Raw genomic sequence first — 21607 nt, forward strand, 5'->3', positions numbered from 1 at the left:
GCTAATCAAGTTGAGATAATATTCTTTCCGCAAGTTTACCCAAGTTTTTGCTGTCCGTTTTTGATCTATTATAAATGTAATGAATTATTTTACGGCACAAACCAAACTTGCCTTTTTATTATCATATTATGTCCAATACATACATATGCATATTAAAAATATATTTTATATTTTTCTTTAAATTCATTTGGTTGCATTTCTTATTTTTTGTTCATTATATTTACTTTATTCTCAGTACTTCCTTTGGCCTATTATTTACTTCATGCCATGTAGCTGTGCAAAATTCTTCAAAACTCATCCTGATTTTATTTAATTTACGTTTTTGTCATTATATTTCTTCTGCCCTTGAGGTACTTCTTACTTGTTTTGATGCTCGCAAAGATTTTTTCATTTCTTCATTTCTTGATGATTTGGCTTTCCTTTTGTTTTTCTAATATACATATAATAGCGGGAAATCAAATAGAAATTAAAACTTTTGTGAAAAAATTAGTTTACATCTTTCTGATTTTTCTTTAACTCATTATTTTTAAGAGAAAAAAGAACTTCAGAATCCGCTTATTGCCTCATTTCGCAAAATCGCTTTCCTTCAAGTCTTTTTATTTTAGTTCTCCCTCAGCCTTGCATCCAAAACCCTGTTACAAGTCATGTATTCATATTGGCATTCATTTTGTTTTTACAATTTGGTGGTTTGAATGCCAAAATTTCAATCAGAATGAAAACAAACACACAAAAAACAGATAACTTTGAACTTCGTGGCACGTAATAAAAGCGGCAGTATTGCAGACCACCCTGATCCACCCTGCTGCAAATGATAAGTTGATTCTTTTCTGTTATTCATCACTTACATTGCATAGAGGGGGAAGGTGAATATTTAAATAAAGTTAAATGGTGTTCTCCATAAATATTTTCTTTGCAGTTTCGATATTGACGGTAATTTACTATTGACAAAGAAAAGAACGAAGCAAAATTTGTATGATGCCGGTTTAAAGGACTTTGCGCACAACAGGGGGCGAATTTTTGACAGCACCAACTTTTCTACTGCTTTCACCTTATATGAATTCCCCTTACCAATTACCCGATAGGTATAATAAAAAATCATAGTGTGAAGGTAGCCAGGTTTATAAACTATTCGTTACGAAATATTTTGAAATGTGGAAAGACTGCATAAAGTACAGAATTTACGTACTCAACCTAAATTTATAAGAACAACTTAAATAATAAATAACGATAGAAAATTTTGGATAAATCGATTAGTAAAACGACTTGCTAACATCAACCCTGATATATGGTATCTCCTGACTTTCTCTCCAGACATCTGAAGTGCCGCAAACCATCCATACAGAATTAAAAAAATTAAAATAAAACACAAAATGAAATTAAAATATGTAAAATTGTTTTGGTATTTTTATTTCATGCATTGTAGTTGCTGCCCCTAGGTTAGGTTATTTTTTAATGAAAATACACATTAATTATTGCTGTGGCGGCTTCGCACGCTTCTAATATGCTCACACTTCTTATGTATACAAATAATTTAACATTTTTTATGTCGTTCTTATTTTAAACTATATTAATTGTAAGTTAATTGTACCCCTTTACTATTTGGAAGTATTTTACAAAAAGAACAAGAGAAACGCAAGAAACAAAAATCTAAATATAAAAAAAATTACAAAATGCGAAAAGGACTCCGGTAACATCAGCTTTTATACTGGGACCAAATATCAGTTTAGTAAAAATAAAGCGTCAAAAGGAATATTTAATTATATCTATAATATATATGAGGTATGGTGCTTGTTGGGGTTATGGTCGGTCTTCTACTGAAACGTGTTGAGCACGCGATCATCTTGTTCTACAGACAAACGGCGCTGTGGTTGTATGCCGGCTCCGTATGGATAGGGTTTTAATATGAATCTTTACGAGCTAGAAATACATTTAGACGTTTTATATTGCATGTTGAGGGCGACTGTTATCAAAAAAGAAAATGTTTCACAGTTGGTATCGAACGCGGACCAGCCCGAATGGTAGTCTCGCACAACCGCACTTGACTACGGTGACCCCCTTATTCTCTAAGTGGAAATGTGTACTAGCAAAGAATTGTAAATTTTGAAACCTTTTAAAGTTGGCCTTGCCTTTTTACAGAGCAGTCAATTTGCACCAAGTGAAGTTGTGACGAAGTAGCACTGAATACAAGCAGAAAACTAATATAATTGTATCTAAAAAAATAATTTAGTTCAAAGGTCCTTAAACAATTAACTAAGTTGCCTATAAATTATAGGAAAAATAATAATCATATGATAAATATAATGTTCTTACATGCACATATACATATATATATATACAATATGTAGTAGTGAGTGCCAACAAAACAGCTAAAATGCCTTTAAACATTAATACAAAGTAAAAGCAGTGGATACGAAACCCAAAAATTATATATTTATTACGAGTATTTGGATTATTTCAAGAAAATTTCAAAAATTACTAAGAATTTGCTTCCTTCTTTTTTTCTAAAACTTAACGACGCTATATTTGAATAAAATTGCGATGTGATACTTCAGCTTTGGAACAGTAACAGTAAATTAAGTTTTCAACATTTTCTTACATCTCTTGGTGGAACACGAGGGGTTAGACAAAGTTCACTAGCTAAGTTCCTTTTCCGACAAAGTCGACTTGAACTCAATAATAATGTACTAGAATTCAACTAAAATCGAGTACTCCTCATAGTAACTGGCTAAGTTTAGTGTATGCTTCGTAGTGGTTCATGTGTGTGCCTGCGGAAGCGAAATAATAATTTTATCGATATTTACATTTTAGCAATAATTTTTTATATCAGCGCGCCCGCTTTTATTATTTTTACCCCAATGATTGATTTTATATAAATAAATTTAAATAATATTATTTAATAATAAAAAAGCATTAAAATATTTCTTGCTGCATTTTATATGCAAATTATATACAAAATTTATGCTTCTGAAAACAAGGAATTTGCTCTTCTTTTTTCCTATTCTTTTACAAAGTTTTGTGCTTTTAGAAGCGAAAAATCGTGAAAAATAAAAAATAAAATAAAACAAATAAACATTTTATCCTTCTCCTTTGCAACTAATTAAAAAACAAATACATTCGCGTCTTCTAATTCACTTATTTCACAAGTTTGCGTAATTCTCGCAATTTTTGTTTATAAAGTATATTTTCAGTTGTTAAATTTATGTGTTACGTATATAAATTTCAATTAAACATTATTAGTAAAAACGTAATAGAAATAATGGTAATATTAATATTAATATAAACTGTAACACTTGTTTTTCTATAACAACAAGCAAACAATTGCTTGATACATTCTCGTCCAACGATTTTTCAAATAGTAACTCTCATGCTAGTAGAAGTTATAAAAAATAGTAAATGTGCCGCCTACTAACAATCTCAAGCACACACACTTGCACTGGATTATGGGCTTGTTTTTGTATATATATATACATATATATATATATATACAATGTATAGTTTTTTTGTTTTTTGAATGAAATTCTCTTTACTTTCTAAGCTATAACGATTGAAGAAATGCAACAGCGAATGCAGCCCGCTGCGACGTTGGCGGATTTGTCAGGGCAGTCAGTGTAACAAAAAGAGCAACACTTGAACACCAACAAAGTGTAGGTCCATAAACGCAAAACCGCCGAAAATTGTTACACTACTGGTGCAATTTTGACATGTTCGAATTGCATTTGTTATTAGTATTGGTGATGTTGCTATTGGCCAATGTGGCTGTGCTGGTAGCAGCAGAAACAGGGGCAGTGCCCGGAGCAGGTCCGCTACCGCTACTGCCACATGGTGTATCTGTTGCTGTCGTGGTGGCGATCGTATTGGCGCTTTTCAGCTTCTTAAGGCCAGACTGAACATATCGAAACAAGTCATACATAGAACTGTGCAGCGTCAGAGGACCATTCTCGTGATCCAATGCAATGAAGAAATCTGCGAAATTAATTAAAAATGCGTTGTGTTAAAAATGTGGGAATCCTTGATCGAAAGCCAAGAATATTTACAACGTACCTGTGTGATTTCCCTGCCGAACAAGGCGGTCCGCCTGATCCCACAAATCATGGCAATTGGCTAAAAAGTTGAAATATAAATTTTGGTGGCTGAGCGTTGTATGCACATCTAGGCGCCCAATACGTCCAGGAGGTGTATTTGAGTCAGAGCCCTAAAAACCAATTAAGATAGAAATGTATTCCATACATCACATTCACACATCTCCATTTAATTTATGTTTTTTATGCCCTACCTGTGAGCAGACTGAGTTCGATGGCGAGTTTGATGAAGGTGTATTCCCATTGAGTATTTCCAAGCGACTACTCTTTAATAATTCAATGCAATGATTTATTATGCTGCGACAATACTGGCGTTTCATTTTGTAGAGTTTAAGCGAGATTAACGACTGACAACGTAGGCTAAAAAGGAAAATAAACTAAAATATAAAAAGCTACGGATTATTATAATTTTAACCACTCACCTCAAGATCGCGACTTTATTGTGAGGTTCGGGCACTTCATTATTAGATGAGGCCACTTGCAAATGCTTTATCTTTGACGAGATAAATCTGAAATATAAATTAGATACATTTTATTATACGAGGAAAGAGTTTAAGAAATAAAATCTTTTTTTAATATCGCAATATTTATTTACGTATGAGCTGCTTAGAAATCGCACACTTTACTCACTTAATTAAGTTTAGCGTATCCTTGTACATCACCCAGCTGGATTCTTCGGAGTTGCGATGCTCCTCCAACCCAGCACTGGAGAGGAGAAAATATATAACCGCTTCCAAATACAGTGACACCTGGTTGAATAGATTTTGCTCCTTATCTGCTGCATGTTTGCGTTGGACGGCTTCCTGCAGAAATTTAGAGTTTTCGCTAAGGTACAAAAAATAAAGAACAATTAGTCCTTATAACAGTTCGAAATATTCTTATGTTAAAATAGTTCACCTAATGTTATCACGGATTCTGTTATCGTCTCGTTCAAAGAATGAGCGATATATGAGTTGCGGCGGCGGTGCCGAGGGCGCAGCTCCACTTCCCGAAGGCAGCGCGTTGACGGATATCGTCTCCGCGATCGGCGGCGCAATTAAATGATTGCCAGTTGTTGGTAAATGCGCAGGGCTGTGTGAGGAGTTCGGTGCGGTGGCACTGGCAAGCTGTTGCTGCTGGCCCATTTGACGTTCCACGAGTAATCGGTCGTGATTCGTGTGAGGCAATTGCCGATTCTCTATGAGCTGATGGTCCTTCTAAATTCAAACAAAAATACTCTTTAATACACATATAACAGTTAGACGTTTAGGCACATATACCTCCATTTGTCCATTGTTGGTGATGTCTTGTGGAGAAATTAAAGCAGCCGCGCGATTACTTGTATCGTTAGCACCCCCAAGACAGTTGATGGCGCCATTTTCAATATCACGTTCTATAGTACCAACAGCGGTTAATAGTTTGTCAACGTCCTTTTCCTTCTCATTCCCCGATGCTGCCATTGTGTCTGAAGTTGTGAACACGCTACTTTCTTTCCCCTCTTTTCCCTCTTTTACCCCTTTACTATCTTTGGCATATTTGTCTGTTCTCTCTTTTTTCCGCTTCTTCTCTTTATACGGACTGGAACTGGCGCTACGCTTGCGCCGTTGGGACTTTGTCTCTGTCATGCCGCTTACTCGCAGATTGTGTGATGTAGGCGAAGCACTGCGCCCCTCTTCATGGTGATCTTGTTTCTCGCCAACCACATAGTCTTTTGGCGGGGGCAGTCCAGGCTTGAAGTCCTGTTTAAGCAGCAGTACTTCTTGCTTAACTGAGCCGGTTGTTTTAAACTTAGTTTCGCTGCAGTAAGGGTCAGCTTTGTTGAGAGGTACCATAGATGCACTCTCAAGCTCGGCGTCTGGTTCATGCTTGATCAATTGCTCATGTTTTAGCAATTGCTTAGTTGGCGGTGAGTTATTGCCTGTAAGTACTGCTGATGTAGCCGTCGCTGATGTGTAACCATTTGGTGTGAGTTGGGGATGCTCTTTGGGAGTTGTGTCGCCGCTACCGCCACCGCGACTGCTCAATCGCCCATTTGAATGCACTGTGTTCAGTCTCTGTTTGCCTCCGCTCCCGCCCCCGCCAACACCAACTCCAGCCAGACTTTCCCTTGAACGATACAGCTCTCGATCGGGTGGTGCGTGGGGTGTTGTTGGGGTTCGGATATCGATAGTGTGTGGTGTGGCACTGCCGTTGCCACCAGCTGCAAGGCGGACAGTTGTTGCTTGCAGATCAGCGTTCAATATTGCCTCGTGTTGCGCGCAACGAGGCATAGCAGACGTGCTAGCGCCTGCGTTAGAAAGTCGATAAGTATTTGCACGCCATTCTGGCAAAATGCGATACAATCGGGATAAATCCACTTTACAGATAAGGGATGGAATATTCGACGCCATGGTTGCTGCAGTACGCATTGGAGAGGCAGTGGGTGCCGACAGTAGACCTGCTGGTGACGGTGTCGGTGTAGGCGTTCGCGTTGAAGGAGGAGTGCGTGTTGGTGTACACGATGGCGTCTTGATACGCTGTTGTTGGACTTTACGTTCAGCACTGCTACGACTACTACGGTCAGGTGTACGATGTGCCGCCGCTAGATGTGGCAAAGCTCGTGGCGATTTCATGTGACCCGGTGTGAGTCGTGGTGATTGCGATGTAGCGGCCACTGCCGAGAGATTCTCTTGGGTGGCTGATGATGCTGATACTGCAGCCGCCGTCGTTCTATATCCGGCCGCATTAGGAGATATTAATTTTTGTTGTTGCTGCTCACCACTCAGCTCACCACTCGACTGGTCGATGACCAACACCTGACCCTGCTTCTTCGCACCACCTTCCTTCGGATTGAAAATGCGCGTGAGAGTTACATTTTTGTTTTTGTCACTCGCCTTTGGCTTATCACGACGTAGTCGTGCACTGCTAGTAACGGTGCTGGGGCAAGTTGCGCCCTTAGCGCCCGTTTTCACATTTTTGCCCTTAACACGGTTGTTGGATGCTGCGCTACGTTCTCTATCAGAGTGTTCACCCCCGCTGCTGCTGCTCGAGGACGTAGATGAACCGTTGCTCGAGCTTGACGAAGAACTAGACACAGGCGCCGTTGAAATCGGCACTTTGTATGGTGATTGCAAATTCTGTGATCGATGTGAACTGCCGCCACTGGCACTGCCAGCTCCTATCGGTGCAACCACATTTGTATTGGCGTTCGCTGTGATAAAGTTGCTGACAGAGCTTTCATCCGAACCAGAGCCGGATTCCGACGAGTCATCATCGCTGTCGGCATCTTCAAACTGTGGTGTTGTTCGTCTTCGCTTTCCATTGTTTGACGATTTTGATACACCACTGGCTGTTGCTGTCGTAGCTGTTGTAGGTAGCGCATCGTCACGGGAGGATTTACGTTTATTCAATTGCACTATAATTCGACTAGTGCCGACAGGCGCCGCTGCCGTTGCCGCAGTTACTGCTGCTGCCGCTGTGGGGCGCGCCGTTGGATTGCGTTTGGTCGATGTAGCGCTCGCAACCGCTTCTTCATCCTCATCATCGGATGACGAGCCTTCTGTATCAGAAGATGAAGAACTGGACGTCGAATAGGTCGTAGAAGAGCCAGAGGAGGAATCAATGCTTGGAGCGCGTGTTAGTGCTGAAACGACTGGTTGTTGCGATTGTGTTGCTATTTTCGTCGTCGATGTCGTCGCAGCCGAATTCAAATTCTGCTTTGAACCTTTCCTCCTTGCAGTCGGCTTCTTGGCTGCAACAGCACCACTATTCGCCACATCCTTCTTCGCCGTCAGTGTCGGTCCTTTTGCAACGGTGACAGTTGTAGTTGTATTACTGGCTGTTCCGCTACTTGCCGTTTTACGTGGCCGGCCTGGACCTTTTTTTGCCGCGACTGGCGGTGTTGATTCTGCATACAATTTTCCGCCTGGACCAGCTGCTGCTCGCAGCGCTGCCGGACTAACTGTAACACCACCACTTTTAAAGGCAGCCTTCGCCGGTGCCATGTCTTCTTCGTCACTCGTATCTAGATGCGTCGTAACTATGGGTACTAAGTTTCGGGGCTTTTTTCGTCTGCGTGTTGGCGCTGTCGTCGGGAGTGGATCAATTGGCACCACTGTTATTGAGTTTCGAAGTGTAGGCGCTGGCACCAATGGTTGCGGTGGCGAAGGCGGTAAAGCGGTGATGGCGGCGGGTACACCAGGTATCTTCAATGTGCCACCTGGGCCTAGCGTTGGCACGGTTGGCCTTACAGATGTTATGTCGTCTTCGTCTCCACTGCTTGGCCCATCGCTGGAAGGCGCCGACAATTGAGTAACACGCCCAAATTCTCCAGCCTTTGTGCCGGTTGTAACACTATTGCGCACATGCGGTGAGACAGAGGGCGTACGCCTTCGCCCATTCCCACTCCCACTAGCATTAGCACATGACGTGTTGTAAGGTGTGACTGTAGTAGTACCACCGGCAAGGGACATTGGCGCAACAGTTGTTGTTGTCGTTGATGCTGTCGACAAGCCGGGTGCTTCGTGTTTTATTTGACTCGTTGGTATTGCAACGAACTCGGCAGCGTTAAGTAACGGCACCTGTGATTGCTGTTGTTGAGATGCGGCATGTGCATGAGTCTGCGCGCTGACTGCGGAGCTAGCCTTCAATAAGGAGCTAGGATAAAGCACATCGGATTCCTTTTTGATTTCATTTAACAACGCTGGCACGCCACCACATACACTCGATTTCGCGGTATTAGCATTTGTTGAAACGGTACGCGCATCGCAACTTCTTCGCACACCACCAATCTCCTCATCGTCGTCATCACTTCGTACTAAAAATTTTTTTTGCTAAAAAGGGAAACAGAAAACCGTTATATATAGAGTATTAGCTAAAAATTACTACTTAAATCACCGTTGTTCCATAGTTGGATGTTTCATGCTTTACGATCGCTGGATTAGGTTGCGGCTGCGTGGCTTCTGGTATTATTTGTGCACCACCAGGTAGCAAAGTAGGTTCATCCATGCTCACATTAATCGAATTTACGACTAGCGAATTCAGCAGTGATGGGGTTTCGTTCTGTGTTTGTGTGGGCTTTTTATTGAAGTACCGGCTTAAGTGCCATTTACTCGAATCAGAAGGTGATGGCGTCTTATTGGAGGAGGATGAGGTGGAGCTGGGGCCCGAACTGGAAGAGCCTGCTGAGCCCAGAACATTGCTGCTGAGATAAATGCTTGAGCGACTGCTGACAAGTGGTTCCATCACCTTTGATTTATCATTAACGGATTTACTCACTCCTGAACGTACGACGGATTGTGTTGGTTGTGGCAGTAGCTGTTGCTGCTGCTGCCCATGTTGCTGATTTTGGAATGAGTGATGTGCGTGCAAGTTTTGCTGTTGTGCTGCAGATTGTTGCTGATGCAACATTTGTGTAGGTTGTTGTTCACTTTTTGACGACTCCTCGCTGCCAGACTCACTGGAATCTGAGGGTGAGCTATCACTTGAATTATGTAACGAGCCACTGTGAACAAGTACGAAAAAATGTTACAGTTTAATGACACACAATAACAAAAACATCAAGTACAATTCATTTCACCGCCGTGCATAACTATGTTTAGTAAAATATCGAAAGCAGTATTGAGTGTTTTTAAATTTCCATAGAATTTCTATTCAAATACTGTGGGTATGTTTTTATTATCATTTAGATAGTTATGCAACACGATTTTATAATTATTTTCATTTTTTCGGCCTTCTGGCTTTATATGAACTTACCTTTGCTTCTTGCGATCGTCATCTGATTCTGAAAGCTCCAAGTCATTTTCCAAACTAAGAAAACATCAATATTTTATTATTTTTATTTCCCATTCAATCACATTCCACTTCTTTCACTTACGTGGAGTTCTGCTTCTCCAAAGTAGGCCCAATTTTTTCCGCCAGTAGCGGTTTCAAAGGCTCCTTAGGCATTGACAATACTGGTCTGACAGCTGACGTAACCGGCGGTGCATTTAACGCGCTGAGTGTTGGTACCGCCGTCGTTACTGCCGCTACCGTCGTTTTCATAGCAGTAGGCAACGCTGTAGACGTGCCGCCATTATCAATGGGCGTTATAGCCATGGCGCTTGAAATAGCCTGTGGATTGGGCGTTGCAGGCAGAGCTGAGATTGGTGTTATGGGTGGCGGTACCGCGCTCTGCAACAATTCTGCTCCAGATGGTGGAGAGCCCAAAATAGGCTGTATCGGCCCAACAGAGTATTTATGCCGATTCGGCCCATTCAAATTATATTCACCAATGGTAGTGCGTGGTGTGGCGGCAATTTTTGTAATTTGTTCAGGAGCGCGAAACTGCTGATCCACTTTGGTGAAGATATCGTTTATAGAAGGCTTCAAGGAAAAAACATCAATTAGTGAGATTTTACTTTCTAATCAAATAAAGCACAAACTCACCGGTAAAGGTTTAGAGAAGCAGCCATTGTGTAATGGTGCTGTCGATTTGGGCGGACCCAAGTACCCATTCGGAGGCGGTGGTGGCAAGGACGTCGTTGCACCTGAGCTACTGCTGCTACAATTGTTATTTCCGCTGCCGACGGCAGTTGTTATTGTCGAAGTTGGTGGTGGGCCCTTCGGTGGCGCCATACCACTACTGGAACGAAAATCATTTTTTACCGGTTGGCCAGGATAGCCCCCGCGTCCATTGTACGGTGGCTTATTGTCAGCCTGCTTTAGATACGGGAGTTGGCGCAATTGCTGTTGGTAGTGATGTGTTTGTTGCGATGACTGCTGGGGCGGTTGAGAACCAGGTGGGCCGGCCAATAATCGCTGAGACGAAGACGACGCGTTGGCAGGCATAGAGGCGCTGTTGACACCATTGCCGCCAGCTAAAGAGGAGGCACTTGTTTGTATATGACTGGAGAGCAAGGCATTGTTGGAGGACGGCTGTACACCGACAGCGTCCGTATTCATAAACTCAATGGCTTTGGAGTGATCGCCCAGTTTGGCGCTGATATCGTCGTCAACCTCAGAGGGATTCACACGACGCGGTTCGGGGAAGAGGGCATACTCACGACCGACACTTTGCACTTGCTGACGCTTATGTTTCTCACGTTCCCTCTGTTGTCGGCGTTCGAAATCTTCCATACTGTATGTAGTGAATGATGAAGTAACCCGGAAATAGAACCAAACAAAGAATACAAATAAATTACAGAGGAATATAAGTATTTAGGCTGTTTTCTTGGCACTTATCAAATTAAATCGCATTATTTTAATTCTTCATATATTTACAAAAATACTCGTGTTGATTTCATAAAAATGTGCTAACTAAATTGCGTGATATAAAAAACCCAATAAAATACGTACATAAACATCATTTTAGAACACAACACACACTTTGACAAGTATTATAACATACGTAATGTATAGTAAGCACTCCACGGAACTACTGAAGGTAAATTAGCCTTGGCTCAGAATATATACCAAGGCGAATTTATGAATTCGCCGTCAAACATTTATACAAGGTGGTGATTGGTGCCTGCTTTTCAAAGGAAGAGTATTGGCATGTTCATTCCTTCTCTTTCACGCAAAGTGGTGTGCTATAGACCTGCCTTAGTATACAATTAACTGACCTTGAGTGGCGACAAAAACTTTCACCTTCAGTGATCGGACAAGCTATTCTCGAAACAAATACAGTAATCTTGCGTAAATTTGTTGTTGGGCATTCGGCCGAGCTCTTCCCCCACTTTCAGGTGTGTCTCGTAAAAATAGTTAATTTTAAGGTGTATTCTTAAGCCATAGCTGTGGATGTTGCTTTAAAATAAACGGATTTGTTAGAAAGAGTAGAATTTAGCAGGACAAGGTCATCGTTAAGAAAAGTGAACGTGACCCTTTTAAGTCCTCTCGAGCGACAGCGCTGGCAAAAAATGAGGAATATAGCCTGAATAGGAATGAGGGGTATAGAATGAATCAAGCAGACTTGTGCGAATACATCTTTGTGAAAATAAAAATATGGGCGTGTTAGCAAAACAAAAACCGTTACTGTCGAAAAAAAAACTTTATAAAGGCTCGTTTGCATTTCGCAAAAGCGATAGAAGCGAAGACGTACAAATCTGAAAAATATCACTTGTTACGGGCGACTTTTGTTCATCGTGAAAATAATCAAGAGTTCAATCCCCGATACACAACCAAGACCGTAAATCGCCGTGGGGGTAACTTAAAAGTTGGGGGATCCTTTCCTTGGAATGGAGTTGCACCAATAGTGAGAATAAAAGGCAATATGGATAAATTTGTTTATCTTGCTATTTTCAAAGAAAAAATTTCAAGTTCTGCATTGGCCAGAACAAAACCCTGACCTTAACCACATCGGAAATCTGTGGAACGATATTACGATTGAGTTTGAGTAAAACAATTAAAGAATGCCAATGAACTATGGCAAGGAGTGCAGGAAGCGTTGAACTCTATTCCTTTGGAGAGAGGCCAAAAGTTAATAGAAAGTTCCCCTCGTAGGTGTGAAGAAGTTTAAAAAAATAATGAATACTCAACAAATCAGGTAAGAAATTCATAAACAAACTTAACCAGCTTGAAATAACTAATATAATTTGTACAATATTTTTCTCGCTGATCGATAAAAGTTACGTTATTTCAGTGCCCAGGTCAAAATGCGATAAATTCCAATTTCGAACGCCTTATAGGTAATTGTATATATTGTTATTTACTTTGGTTTTGTTTTTTTTTTTTTGCTAACACTAAATAAAAGAATAAATTTGTGCAAAAATAACTGTTTTACTAGGTCATCCAGTAAAAAAATCAATGTGGGGAAGTGCGCTATTTCTCCGTCCATGGCTGTATATCTCAATAAGAACAAGGCGAATACAAGGTGGTGTGCTATAGATTCGCTTTAGCCTAAAAATAGCTCGCCAAAAAATTTTTACCTTAAATGATCGAAAGAGCTATTCCCAAAATATATCAAGTAATCTTGATGTGCAAAAAAAAGCTCACGATTTAGATAATTGCTTTCTAAATTGATGAAGCGGGACATAACAATTTACCTAAAAAGTGATTAAATCGGATTATTAGTTCACAGCCGAAAGGTGAAGAAAAATATTACAAAAGAACCAGCCTGAAAGGAAAAAATTAACTTTAAAGGAACACATGTTTGTACTGGAGGGCGTGTCCAGGGTCTCGCTCACTGAACAAAATCGTACGAAAGGTTCAGCCAACGAATATGTATTTATATCAAGTTGAATTCAAGGAAGGTGAGTTTGCTAGGGCAACAACATTTCCATGTATACGAGTATTGTTTTTTGTAATTCGTTCGAATGTCAAAATGAGGATATACACAAACAAATGAGGCTACAACAAAGAAGCAGAGCATTTCGCCTTGATATGTATCTTACATCCCTCGTCAACCTTCAGCTGAAATTTGGCAATAGCCCCCTAATTGTTGTTTTAGAATTCATATCACTTTGTAGTAATTCGCCCTAATCAGACTCGTCAACAATTACCTGACCTTGAGGGGCGTCAAAGATTTTTACGTTAAATTATCGAAAGAGCTATTCCCAAAACATATTATTTCTTAATATTTCACGATTTAGATAATTGCTTTCTAAGTTAGTTAGTTAGTGGAAGACAAAGACCAGCAAAAGACAAAAGACAAAAAAATTAGCCTTAGATGGCTCACTCTATATATATGTACGTCATTCGCTGTTAAACCTTTGGTATGTGTTCGGCGGTAATTCTGCTTCGATTTGGAAGTTCATTCAAGGTAATGGCAATAGAGCAGCTGATTTGGCGATTGTTGCTTTGTTGTCTTGCTTACATTCTCATGAAAATGTTTACATTAAGACTTGACTGTTGTTGTTGCCCAAGTGCCACCACTTTCCAACAATGCCCATGTCGCCACTCAAAAATAAGGAAAACGATGCAGGTAGTCTACTCGCGATCAATCACAACAGCTGAGCTTATCGCGAAAATTTTCAAGCCCATTGTTGGATTTGCTATAGTTACCTGAGGCCTCTTCGATTCTCCAAGCATTAACAAGTGGCAAATAGGTGAAGCAACTGGTATAAACATATGTTGGTAGTGCTGGAAAAGAGCTACCAGAAATTACCAAGGCGAATTGAGTAAGGAAGGTGGCGTCTACACTACACAGTTACTTTATTTTTGGCGATTTTGACGAGCCTCACGTAGGGTCCCTTACCCATACAAAGCAAAGGGACAAAACAAATAAGAGGAGAAGAAATTACATGTTTATGAAAATTCAGTGAAAGGCTTAGTAGTAGTGTTGTGATTTGTGAGTTTTAAACTACACAAACTAATGAAAACGAAGTGACGCGTGTTAAATTGTAAAAGTATCGATAAATATATGCTTTTATGCGCAAGACGCAGGGGCAAGAAAGTGTGTGCGTGTGCGTATAATTTCTTGTACATATTTGCTGCGCTTTTGATATGAAGAATTGAACACTCCTGTCTTTTATTTAATTTCATTTGTGAATTTTATGTTTCAGAGTGGAAGCGAAGCCGAAGACGAAGATAGACGTTACTTCTTCGCTTTGGTTCTACGTAACCGGAACGACCTGGATTTATATCCGGCCAAGGACTGCTACTTCAGCAGCATTCCCCGTATATGTAAGGGAATGTTTATGCTGCTACATCAACAACAACAACGAATCTCGGCCGAAGCGCTACCTGCGAAATTATTCAAGTGCATGAAATTTGAAAGGTAGGCGAGTGATAATGCTAAAACAACAAAGGATTGAAACTCTTGAAAATACAGGCTATCGACACTGGGAAAACCTAAAGAAATGCTTACAAATAGAGGTAATTAGAGTAGCAGTTGCATAAAAATGGAAAAAGGTTCAAAACCACTGAATTATCGAAGGGGGCAACCATAACAGTATAAATTTAGATTTATGTTGTCTGCCTGTACTTTCATGTTTTATCTTGTATATTTTTACTATTCCAATTCGCAATATCTTTTCACAGCTTCTCCATACTAACGCATCTCCAGACCCTTGGAAAGCCGTTTGAAAATGGAATTTTGGCATAGAAAATGTGAAGTTACCAAAAAACCCAACGAACAAAAACCATTTCATGTACTCGCATATACTTTACTTGATTTGTCGGATAAACTTTCCAAAATTTATAGTTATTACAATCTAAATGTGAAATTTAAATTGTTCCGCGATGGCTAAATAGAAGATCATTTTAGCACCCTTCATTTGATATAGCATAAATACATATATTTTGTTATAAGAAATTCCACACATATAAATAAACGAATAATGCCGCTGTTTAATATCAATAAAGCTTACTGGGATTTTGCTAGCTTTCATTTATCTCTTATTCTTCGTGCCTACATATTTCGAGTTTGACAGCTCAACTCCTCCAATTAATTTGCATATGCGAAGGGTGATTTTCAAAGCGACTTTATTTAAAAATTTGATATTAATTAGTTTAAACTAAACCAATATAAAAAGTAATAAGAAATAGTAAATGTTTTAAGTAGATGTGAACATGAAATGGATGAACTGGCTGCTTTAAGGCAGAAAAGAGCATAAACCGGTTTTGTTATAAATTAGCGAACGGGAATTCTAAACTTTGGTTTTAAATTAAAGTTTACACTCGTATTGTTCACGCATTGGAAAAAATAGCCCCTTCGCGACGCCTCAAATAACTGACGAAAACAGACCGTTTTTGCGTTAATGTCGCGACTTACATATTTTGAAGGAATTTATATTCAAATAAGAGGCGGGAATAAAGTGAAGAAGGCAAATATTAAAGTTAACTCAAGGTTGTATTTTAAGCTACAATAGATATAATAAATTAGATTGTAATAAATACTGCTTTCTCAGGTAGAAAATGTCAAAAGTAAAGTATAAATGGGTTCGAGCAGGCGTCAGGAGACAAAGAATTTTCGACTTCCTAAGTAAATTGAAATTGAAGTTAGATCTCTTTAATTTGAGACTCCTAAATACTCTATTTTTTCTTTTTCTTGTCTTAGTTATGAAACATGTAAAGTTATCTTTGCTTATTCAATATTATAGTTTTGATTTATTTTGTTTATTGTTTTACAATTTTGTTATTCACTATTGATGTTATATTTAAAAATTGCAATATTTTTATATATCTCTATAATTATGGTTTTCGTATGTCCTCGAGAGCCTCACGAATTCCATCTTTGAGGTCTTGAATCGACCCTGCACTATTGGTAAACACCTTCTCTTTCACGTGGCCCCAAAGAAAAAAGTCACAAGGTGTTAAATCACAAGATCTCGGTGGCCAATTCGAAAGATAACACGGTCCGGAAACTTTTCCCGTAAAATATCAATGGTTTCGTTGCTTGTGTGGCACGTAGCACAGCCTGGTTGAAAATAAACGTTGTCCAGATCAATACCATCCAATTCCGGCCATAAAAAATCGTTAATAATCTCTCGATAGCGCAATCCATCGGTGTTGCATCAGAAGCTAAAGTAATAAAAACTAAACATTTTGCCAGGGGTTTCAAGAGAAAGAGTTTTGCATGTATTTGTTATTGATTTAGAGAAATTGTAAATGTTGGGGCTGTTTTTTTTTGTCGGGACAACTAGCCAGTGCAGCACACAGACAATAATTAAGTCCATTGTACTACACTTGCATTCCCTTTTAATTTTCTTTAAATCTACACGATCTCCGAAGAAATTTAAAGTAGATCCTGTGATGCCAAGGAGCCAAGATGGTCACTTCTTAACACATCAGTGCCAAAGACCTCTAACCTGATTCGAGCGAAGGCGGGGCAGACGCACAAGAAGTGGTCCGCGTCGCATCCTCATCAACCTTTCCATGTGCTTCGCTAACAGAAAGTGGCCCATCATCAGTCCTACCAGCGGTTTGCGACAGCCGATCAGATATGACAGGTAACATCAGTTCAGTCCATCTGCAGCCTGTCTCAGCCTGTCAAGCTCGCTTGTGGGTTGTAGTTACCCATTTGCTAACCGTGGCTCTGAGCCAAGGAAGTTGGCCTCAGAGCCCATCTTAACTAAGGAGTCAGAGGTCTCGTTACCCACGATACCCACGCGTCCTGGGACCCATGTTAGCATCAGGGTATTATGTGTACCGACATAGTTCAGCCTGGGTTTACAGCATGTCATCACGATTGCCCCAACGATATTATGCATCGCTAATGTTCGCTTTGACACGCTTCCATTTGTAAAAAAAATATATGGCAGCAGGATTCTCTCACGGCTCCCAATTTACGTAAAATACATAACTTAGGAATCTGGGAGCTTTGTTAGCCAATACTTAATTAAATTCCAACACTGAGAATGCATACAGAGAATAATGAGAGACTGTTTCTGTTATAATATGATAGGTTACCCCAAAGATAAGCCCAAAGTTTGTAGATTTCGGGTTTGGGAGAATCGTCAACTGTTTCCCCTGCGTGTTTGCTGGAAATTATGTGTAAACTGTAATTCGTTTGTCTCATTCTTGAGTATGTATATCTAAACTTTAGACCCAGGCAGCCAGCCCGATATTGACGAGCTGAAAACCTGCAAACATGTTTCGGTTATAATGCAATAATACAATAACAAAAGAGTTTTCTCTTTTGGTTTTCTCTGAACACTTTGGTACCATGTAATATTAAAACGCGTGTAAATCCAACACAAACAGGCTGTGAAAGATGGATGTATTTGTGTGGGATTTCGCAAGAGTTTTGGCTGATGTTTGCGCTTAAACAGGCTAGCGGCAGCAAACTAAAAAGTAAGCTGCAGTGGAAGCGCAACATTACTTAGTTCTGCCATAAGTTTTATTAGTTGAAGTTGCTGGTCGAACCAAAGATTATTTTAGACTCAACAAATTTCTGTGAGGTCTTCGACACAGAAATCTGACCACAAACTATAGTTCAATGGATTTAGATCTGGGCTTCCAGACGGATAATCTTCTGCGCCTATGAACCCAAGAATATTGATTTTTAGCCACTGTTGCTTGGAAGATCCAACGCTCTCCATTAAAGAGAGTACTGCTGAACTGCTTCATCACGCATTCTAAAACATCCTCCTGGTACACTTTTGCCCGGTCTTAACCTCTTTTTCGTAGAAATGAAGAGATGTAACGTATTTACCAAACCATTACGGAGGCTGGATGGTGGCCACGCTGAACCCTTGGAACAACATTTTTTGGCTCTTGAGGGGTTTTAACAAAGATTTTGTCGTTTTGCTTAATTACTCTTGACATGGATCTGGTCGATACATTCATTCTCCTGAATATGATTTTATGCTTTCTAAGGGGATTTCTGCAAATTCTTTCTCGAACGGCTTTTAAGGCTGCATTGGTTTCTGTCTGCCACTTCAGACGGTCGTAAATCTCGATAGCGCTCTTACGACGTTTAAGTAATGGAATCACTGCAATGCGATCTTTCTTAGTTCCCTACTCCATTGTTAGCAAGCGAAATTTGCCACGAAACTGAGTACTTTATGAGAGACAATGCATACGAATAAAAGAAAAAATAACGCAACTTTTTTCAGCGAATTTGTTCTCGCCGTATGCATTGAATAATTTGTCATAGAATTTATTGCAAGACTAAGTAGCTGTCTCCAATCGACGTTTTTTTTTTTGAATTTTGTTTTTGTTTTTTATTAGAAATTACCTAGAATAAAATTTTAATTATGCCATTATGCCGCACTGGACTGTATTACCATCATGTGGTAAACACATAAATAAGTATACATTTCCAAATTATGATTGATTTTATTAAACATGCATATGTATATACAGTAGCGGACATTGAAATCCGGGCATATCTATAGCGGTCAATTAGAGTTTAAATAAGACGGTTTAAAAATTGTTTTTTATTGGTTTTTTATGGATTCTGGTTGGTTACTTTTTAAGATGTGCCAACCGTGACAGCAGATGATAATTGCCAGCCTGGACTCTTACATTCACTGCTCAGTGTTTTAATCCTGTTTTGTAATATTTTTTAGCCATAGTTTTTTGCTTTAGTTGTAATAATGTACGTGTTCTTCATGCATTGCAACATCTACAACTTCGTAATGCCTCTGGTATCGCTGATTGCACTGCTGTTGTTTTTGTTGAGTAATTTCTGTAGTTGATGGTGTGACAGTAGTTGTTATTCCACTGTCTTGTACAAGGTTTAATGGCTTGTTTTGGTGTCTTTTGTGGTTAAATTCGAAAAAATTAGCTTTTCTTTTCATTTTCCTTGGCGCTTGACGCTTGACGCTTTCTCACCATCACAGTAATTGTTTGATTATAAGTTGTCCAAATGTTACCTGGCCATAGTTATTGTTAATGGTTGTTTGTAACGAATGCGTTTTAGAAAAAAACAAAAAAAAACGAAACGTTAGACTTTAGTGCCAAACTTTCTTTTCGTTTTTCTCTTTATCTCTCATTCCACCATTCTCTTCTTTTTTTTTGGTTTTGGGTTGAATTGCCACGCGCTGTGCTTTAAGTCACTAGCCGCGAAGTAGAAGAGCAACATACCTGAATTTTTTTTCGCTATTTTTTCTTAGCGCACATTATAAATATTTTGCGCTAATTGGCTTTCGTCCACAATCACAAAATCACGTCTTCTTCTTCTAAGCAGGAATTGAAGCTCATTATCAGCATCATTGCATATACCATTCCTAGATTCGTTTATTCACAATGTAAAGTATAGAATTTTCGCCTTTCAAACACCTTGAATATTGAGGAATAAAAATCATACTTCGCCTCTTGTTAACCCAGTTTTAGATAACCTTGGTGACGAAATTTGCTCTAACTCATGAATGGCTTGTTCTATATTCGCCTTAAGAGCGTTTCCCACCATTCAAACGTCATATATTTCATTTCTTACAGCAAATTTTGCAGCCTATATTGTACTAATTCTCTGTGAACGGACAATTCACTGTGAAAGACGCGGCAAAACAAATCGTAGAAGAGAACGTCATCCGCAACTCCCACGCATGTGCTTTTATAGTTAGCTGCGAAGGCGAAGGAATTGGCATCGCTAAACCCATGTGAAATCGAAAATATTGTTACCAGACTGAAGTTCCGAGATTTTTACAATTAAAATTTAACAGCAAATGTTGAAGGATGCCAGCAAAATTTATCGAAATTAGTGAGACGATTCAAAGTCTTTCAAGTCAATTACAAGAAGAGAATTCGATGCACAGCTTTACGGTAATTTGTTTTAATTAGACGTTGGACAAGTATTTAACTTTGTATGTATACAAGTTTATTAGCATTTATATATGTATTTACCGTGGTTTTAGATTTCGATTACCAAGAAACATGCTTTAGAAGACTTGAGCTGTGCTTACCTGCAATCAAGAAAAGGAAAAATTAAAGTAGATGTAGATGTAGATGAAGTTTTCTTATTCAAGCTCCCTTAAAATATTTAGGGCTGATGTTTATGTGACACCTGCTTTATATACCATATTTTATCGGTAGTTTTTTGTGAGAAACTATGAAAGCATACTTGTGTAATGTACCTTCCAATTTTTCTCTATTCTTTACATTTCTTTCAACCAGTTCTCGATTATAAGGCGAACTTTGTATTTATTTCGGGCATGAGAATAGCGCGCGTATTACACTGTGGAACAAATTCAGGTTAGCAAAAATTAGGTCCATTCTGAGAGTGGCGGGTGAAAATAGAGGCGAAATTAGAAGACCCGTATCGCGCCGTTTTTTTATGTTAGTTCGAATTTTTTTTTAATCGGCCTTCGAAGTTCGAAATCGGAGCAAAATTGTTTATATGGTTTTTTGGCTATAACTCGTCGACTAATTGATATTTTTTCAATCTGTAAAAGCCAAATTATTGCTAGAGACCTGTGCAACAATTACAATTTTTGAAAAAATTGATTTCGAAAATTTTTGTGGTACTTATCTATACTAATATTATAAAGAGGAAAACTTTGTTTGTTTGTTTATATATACTAATATTATAAAGAGGAAAACTTTGTTTGTTTGTTTGTTTGTTTGTTTGTTTGTAACGAATAGGCTCAAAAACTACTGGACCGATTTTAAAAATTCTTTCACCATTCGAAAGCTACATCATCCACGAGTAACATGGATTACATTTTATTTTGGAAAAAAATAGGGTTCCGTAAGATATTTGGATTTTTCGGACACAAACTCAAAAAAATCTTATATATAAAATAAAGTCAACTTTTTGTGTGTGTTCGCTAACCGGCCGTGTCTGCACCGAATTAAACCAAACTTACACACATTGTTAAGAAGGTATTGAAGATGGTTTCCGTATAGTTTGGATACCTATTGGTGGATAGGGCTCGAGATATAGATCAAAACGTGGACCCGATAACCTTCGGATGTGTATGTACAATATGGGTATCAAATTGAAGCTGTTGGTGAATGCTTTAGTACAGAGTATTTTTCATGCCGCTCCGTGACTGGGGTCTCGAGATATAGGTCAAAACGTGGACCCGGGTAACCTTTGGTTGTGTATGTACAGTATTGGTATCAAATGAAAGCTGTTGATAAGTGCTTTAATACGGGGTAATTTTCATACCTATTGATGACTCGGGTCTGGAAATACATGCCAAAACGTGGACCCGCCGTGTCTTTGCACCGAATTAAACCAAACTTACACACATTGTTAAGGAGGT

At 39.2% G+C, this 21607-nt stretch overlaps 1 protein-coding gene across 3 annotated transcripts; it reads right to left on the reverse strand.

Annotated features, from left to right (window-relative positions):
- Positions 1 to 1376: 1376 nt before the first annotated feature.
- LOC128864004 (AF4/FMR2 family member lilli) lies at positions 1377 to 20306 on the reverse strand. Of its 3 annotated transcripts, none has more exons than XM_054103462.1 (12): positions 20244 to 20306; positions 10464 to 11154; positions 9913 to 10400; positions 9792 to 9845; positions 8934 to 9540; positions 5339 to 8869; positions 4977 to 5272; positions 4710 to 4904; positions 4502 to 4588; positions 4274 to 4439; positions 4042 to 4192; positions 1377 to 3963 (listed from the first exon to the last, which is right to left on the reverse strand). In XM_054103462.1, the coding sequence occupies exons 1-12, from the start codon at positions 20273 to 20275 to the stop codon at positions 3683 to 3685; spliced, it is 6579 nt and encodes a 2192-aa protein (XP_053959437.1). In that variant the 5' UTR covers positions 20276 to 20306; the 3' UTR covers positions 1377 to 3682. The 3 variants fall into 3 exon arrangements, with proteins under 3 accessions (XP_053959437.1, XP_053959436.1, XP_053959439.1); XM_054103461.1 differs by having other exon boundaries at positions 4977 to 5275; XM_054103464.1 differs by lacking the exon at positions 20244 to 20306 and adding an exon at positions 11373 to 11449 and having other exon boundaries at positions 4977 to 5275.
- Between the last annotated feature and the right edge of the window lie 1301 nt (positions 20307 to 21607).

Source organism: Anastrepha ludens, chromosome 5 (genome assembly GCF_028408465.1).
Source record: "Anastrepha ludens isolate Willacy chromosome 5, idAnaLude1.1, whole genome shotgun sequence".
Taxonomy (NCBI): Eukaryota; Metazoa; Arthropoda; class Insecta; order Diptera; family Tephritidae; genus Anastrepha; species Anastrepha ludens.